A 6,000-nucleotide genomic window follows, 5' to 3' on the forward strand; every position below is an offset into this window, starting at 1 on the left:
AAATATAAGCATGAAATTAATTACTCATGTACAAAAGTAATCATTTATACATTTTCAGAAGATATACCTTAACTTTAATACACGATGAAGTGTTAATTGAAATAATTAATGGCTTGACTATAAAATTCATAGTAATCAATCGCAATGATATTTTTCATTGCGTACACATGAACTTCAGTGTGTTTATAAAACTTTGCTCATTGGAAGTTAAAATTTTTAAAACGGTGGAAAAATGAATAATTTGTTTCAATGATTGTAAAAAATGATGATGTATTGGTGTATTAGCTTTAGAGATTTTACATATAATGTTAAGCATTCTTGGATTCTTCAAGAAATAACGTAAATTATCGCATAAGCAAAAATTGATGATGGATTAGAACAGTGAAGGTTATGCTTGGGTAAGATTACTTACACACAGCCTGTATAGAAATATAAACTAAAATTCACAAATTTGCTGCCAGCAAAGAGTTTATTGAAACGGCGAAAACGGCATTGTCGAAGCATTCAACGTCCTAAAATAAGCGAATAACGGGTGAAAGGACACAACACAAATGGTGCTTTCTGTCTCGCGCATTCCTGTAAGTGAATGTTCTCGCACATACGTTTCAATGTAGTCTAAACCCTGCCTTAATAACGTTGATAGATAATCCGTGTGCGTTCACAAAAGATCTCGGAAAATAAAATACGAGATTTTTGATTAAAAATTTAGGAAATAAAGCAAGAATTCCTATGAAACAAATCTAGTAAAGAAGAATTTTAGTGCACTAGAACTCTTTTATCAAGGGATATCGGCTGCTGTGACGAAAACTTGATCGAAATGCGTACTCAAATATATTTGAATTCTAACATTCCTTTTCTTGTATGATAAAGCAAATACAAGCCTAAAATTTAAGTTAAAAAATAACTATACAATAAAAAATTTCAAATTTAGTAATTATTATACATAAAAATGCTATGATGTATAAAATAGAACGTAAACAGCGAACTCAATTTTCATTAATTTACTTAAAAATAAGAGGATATTCGGCATCGAAATGAAAATAACGTTTATAACACTGCGTAACATAGATTCACACTCATGGCACACTTTTCTGTGACATAAGTTGCACATTCTAGCACATCCACGAGTCTATCACACTGCTACACTCGTGCGCTAACCTCATATCCCATCATAATGGCAACTTATAAAAGAGGATACTAGTGAGCATTTACCTAGTATTATGAAAAATACTTTATTCATGGTGAGCAATGTTTTTTCATAGATCTCCAAACCATTGCTATGTTAGGCCCTTAGCTGTATAACTTAATCGTCGTCCTTACATCGTAAAGTTCTAATTTTAGATCAACATTCTGTAAAAATTGGTAATACTTAAATGCAATTTTTAGTGCGTTTAAAATTTTTTTCTATTAATTTACAGAGTGGTAAGTGTTAAGAATAGAGCTTAATGTTAATTCATTCACAAGCGCAAATCTTACTTATCTTATTATACATAGCTTAGATATGGACTAAAAAATTATTCTTGACCGAGAATTTTTTAACTCGTGTATCGCTTGCTGTAGTGATTATATTGTGCACTTAATAAAATGGACTTCGAGACTGCCCTTAAGCGGGAATTTGTACGTTTGAAATGTTCAGAATTTTGTGCGTAATTTATCTTTTTATAGTAATGTTATGTATTTATGTAACTAACTTGAATTTAAGCACAAATAGTATTGCGAACAAGATAATATCTCATAATCGTGAATAATCGAACTAGATCATAATTAAATTTGAAAAGAATTTACATTATTGAATTTCTTCGTTGTCAAACAAAATCAAAAACATACGAACAGTTGATAGTTCAGAGCTTTTGCTCCCTCTCTGCCTCCTGTCTCCTTTTGAACAGCTCTCACGTTGTTAGTAATTAAGATTCAAATTCAACAGTTCCTTTGTAACGTGATAACAGTAACAGCGTCAATAATGGCGAACAATATAGATACCTCAAAATTTAAAGAAACAAAGCAGCAACTTCTGGACACGGATTACGATTTTAAACAGGCTTATATATTAAAAGATGAATTGGTTGACTATTTTGGTAAAAATTTTTTGTTACCAATGTCATTTTGGCTCACGATTAATACATAAATTTAAAAAACTGATTTTATTTGATTTTTCAGAGAAAGCTACGGTAGAAGGTACAATCATTAAAGAGCGTTTAGAAGAAATAAACGATCGTATGCGTACTTACTCGCAATTTTTAGATTACAACCGTACCAGAATGACAAATCCAGCGTTTAAAGCAGAGTTTAAAGTGGTGCATGATGCGTTCAACCATATAAGGTATTTTTTTTTAGTTACATGATGCTGAATCAAATTAAAAAATTCAAATTCTATTAAACAAAACGCAAATTTTCCGTAATCAAAATTAAAATAAGGAGATAAATGTAACAGTATTATTAAAAATTATCATTATTTCATGATTTGACATTTTTTAATTTTTTTGTGGTATTATTTCTTTAGTATTTTGAGTTTTACTCATCGAACAGAAACTTTCTTTATGATTACAGACATAAATACGAAAACTTGTCCAAAAACCATAAATTGTGTTACGATGGTCTCAGGCATCTGAAAGATACTATAAAACAGCTAGATAGTTTGATTATAAAAGCAGTCAATGAAAAAATTGAAAAAGATCAATATATGTCAAAAATTCTTGAGGAAGTCAATGAATTAGTCGAGTTGGCGTTTATTAGAGCGTGCAACATTGAACTTTTTCAACAAAATAATTCAGATTATCAGATTTTCTTATCTAAAGTGAACAGATTCGATGATTTAATGAATGATATACGTGGTACAATATATGCGAAATTTGGTTTCCCAAAGCACTGAGCAACAACTACATTTTTATTCATAACTTATTTTAGAAACATGCCAAAAATTGGTTGCTTTGAATTGAAAAAGTTTTTTGACTTCGTTAAAAATTATACAATTATAACCGTGTATATTTAATGTATGCAACGTTTGGTGAAGCAATCGACTATGACTTATTTGTTACGAGTGAATACAGAATATGAAAAAAAAAAAAGTGAGCGTTCAGGCTCGTTTGAAAAAACCTTTAGTGTTGAAGTTAATATTTATGGTGTGATGGTATGAGTTTTATTATCCTTATATACGTATATTTAAATATTAGCATTATCGCACGAAACATGGCTAAATTTTTGGTTTAGTTTTAATCTAATAAATGTCAAATGAAATGTGGATGTTTCAAACGTATATTGCGTAAGAACTTTGAGCATTGACTGTACTTTTTTTCCAGTCTTTCATTCCTCTTTTCAGTCAAGAAATTGTTTCAAATTGTATTTGGATACGCATCGAATGTGCAGGTCTCGACTCGAATGCTCCAACGGCGTTTTCAATCGGCACTTGAAATCATCAGCTGTCTCGCGACTTACCTCCATTCCACTTGTGACGGTATCGAAATTACATAAAGCCACTGCGCGCATCTGCATGCGTGTACAACCTTAATCGACTAAGCGAGATTGCGCAATCCGCTAAATGCCGTACTAGTCGATTTCCTATTATAAAGCGTCATCGTCGTCATTATATTGCAGTAAATGCATTTTCAATTGGCTCTCGTGCGCGCGATTCTATGGAGATGCTCGCAGAAGAAAAGTGCCGCGCCATCGCGCGCCTATAACAGTTTTTCCTCGTTCGCAACGATCCCCTGTCAAGGCCACTGCGGAGTTTAGATCTCGCACGATGAGAGGACGAATTCTAACACGACATCCTTTCGCGAGTCGTAGTATAGTAGTCGTCGTCGTCTTCGTCTGGCTTGCTGCGCGAGGCACATTATAACAATGAACCGCCATTAACGACCTTTCGTGCATGAGCGAGGTATTATTTTTATAGCGCGCATATTTAGCACCTTGACAATCAAGCCCGCATTGTGGCTTGCTCCGTAGCTCACTTGGAATATCGACCAAGAATAAAGAAAATGTATGAAAAAGAAAAGACTGGCAAAGATTTAAGAAATTACCTTTGTAGAAGCTTATCTCATTGTGTATAGGGAGTGCTACAGCTCAGCACTGCAGTGATAATTGGATTTTTATGATGATTGATTTAAGGTAGATGAGGAATTACCGCCAAGTCATTGTGCGCAGGTGTCGAAAAGCTGCGCGCTCATTACACTTCAGACAAACTGCATTTAACAGCTCGCGAGCGTGATTATAACATCTTTTGAAAAATCAATTTCAATGGGCTTTTGGTTCTTGCGCGTTTTCTCTGATGAAACGCCTATTATATATGCTAGAAAAGATTTTATTTTAGTTTATCATACGCTTGGAAATATTTTCCAGTTTTTTCAAGAAAACTGTATTTTTTCGTTGACACAAGAGTAATCTTTTTAATTTGATACTGCATTGTTAATTTTTTAATTTTATAAATATTTATAACCTAGATCTTGAACTCAACACGATCCATAATTTAATTTGTCATACATTTTTGTAAAACAAAGATCAAATGAAAAAGTATAGTAGATTAATATTATGACCTCATTGGTCCCCAAAAATAATCAAGTTGCAAACAGTGGTTATTAATATAGCTTTCACGCATACAGATTCAAAGTTTGATGAAATGGAAACAAAGTTTCGAAAACACCAAAGCCCCGATATTTTGTCGTTTCGATGAAAAGCCAACACTCCACATTGAACTGTCACCATTACTGTGGACACGCGTGGTCAAAAACATTATTCAATAGTTGAAAAGCAGCGCGCGAAGCCGCAGCGGCAGCAACGGCGGGCGCCATACGTGGCTTACTTCTTTACACTCGTGTGAGCTTAAAAAAGTAAACGAGAATAGAAATGTGTTGTTCTTCTTTCTCCTGGATAGACACGGAAACTCAATTAAGCTTTGAGAGAATGAATGGAGTTGAGTATATATACGTATACGCACCGTCGCCGCCGCTGTAGCCTCGCGCGCTAAAGGCTTGCGGTCGTACCCAATATATATGTATACACTTCATAATACACCAGTTGTACGCATGGGTGATCCATGAACTATATCCGTGTATAAAAGACGCGTCGATTAAGTTGTTCTTTAATTTTTATAATTTTTTAACTATCATCACTCTCGCCTGACTCGAACTGAACAATTTTCAAGTGATATTGTCATTTCAACGTATGAAGTAATTTCTTTAGCCTGCACATGCGTGATATAGCGCAAAATCTGACTTTTTATCCATGAGAAATGATCAAATAATTTGCAACTCATAAAGAAGTTATATTATTAACGTTAGATTTACTCGTTGCCATGCGTTGTCATGGAATTTTCCAACATAATGTGTAAAATTTCATAAAGCTCGTGTATTTGTGAGCTAAGCCATAGTTTCTCAAGTATTTCATACCTAAAACTAAGGGAAAAATGACTATGATGAATTTGCTCTCCGATGAATCGATCATAATGAAAGAATGAGAAAGATTGCAAATTGATGTGGCAACATGCGTAGGGTTATTTGTTCACGCTTTATTGACGCATCAAATGCCGTCAATGTGCTTTTTAATTATTAAGGTCGAACGCGTAGAGAAAATGAATAACTTCACATTTTTTGTCATACCATAATAATCTTCTTAAGTTAATCAACCTCTACACGTTATCTTTTTACGGCGTTTGAATTTTGACGGTGGAAAAATGGGGCATATTTTTTTTCTCCTGTGTAAACTAGTTAAGTAATGCCTCGCGCGTGCGTGTGTATATTTTAAAAAGAATTAAAGCTTGCTAAAACAAGTAAAGTCGAGCTGGAGTAGTTTAAGTTAAAAATTGCTGTGCCGTGGCAACTGCAGTCAAGTCATTATTCTAGTTAATATTTAAGTAAGAGAGAAAAAAACACTGCACAAACCAAATTTTTACTTCTATTAACTTTTCCGCTTGATTCGCATTATTGCGCAAAGCAGTTTTCTGTGCCAACATCAGTTTTATACCTTGGCGCTTTAAATGTTCTCTCAGTGAAAAAAAACTACAATATA

General features: G+C 33.6%; 1 protein-coding gene across 1 annotated transcript; it reads left to right on the forward strand.

Moving 5' to 3' along the window:
• The first annotated feature begins 1,889 nt into the window (after positions 1 to 1,889).
• On the forward strand, positions 1,890 to 3,253 carry LOC106648306. Its single transcript, XM_014365074.1, has 3 exons — positions 1,890 to 2,075; positions 2,158 to 2,320; positions 2,548 to 3,253. The coding sequence occupies exons 1-3, from the start codon at positions 1,961 to 1,963 to the stop codon at positions 2,867 to 2,869; spliced, it is 600 nt and encodes a 199-aa protein (XP_014220560.1). The 5' UTR covers positions 1,890 to 1,960; the 3' UTR covers positions 2,870 to 3,253.
• Positions 3,254 to 6,000: the final 2,747 nt, after the last annotated feature.

This window comes from Trichogramma pretiosum, unplaced genomic scaffold (assembly GCF_000599845.2).
Source record: "Trichogramma pretiosum strain Unisexual culture from Peru unplaced genomic scaffold, Tpre_2.0 scaffold48, whole genome shotgun sequence".
Taxonomy (NCBI): Eukaryota; Metazoa; Arthropoda; class Insecta; order Hymenoptera; family Trichogrammatidae; genus Trichogramma; species Trichogramma pretiosum.

Bases quoted from the DNA above. Each gene is read 5' to 3' on its own strand.
- LOC106648306 (XM_014365074.1), top strand. From the start codon at position 1,961: ATGGCGAACAATATAGATACCTCAAAATTTAAAGAAACAAAGCAGCAA. The intron at 2,076-2,157 runs GTAAAAATTTTT...TTGATTTTTCAG, and splicing joins TGAATTGGTTGACTATTTTG to AGAAAGCTACGGTAGAAGGT. The intron at 2,321-2,547 runs GTATTTTTTTTT...TTATGATTACAG, and splicing joins GATGCGTTCAACCATATAAG to ACATAAATACGAAAACTTGT.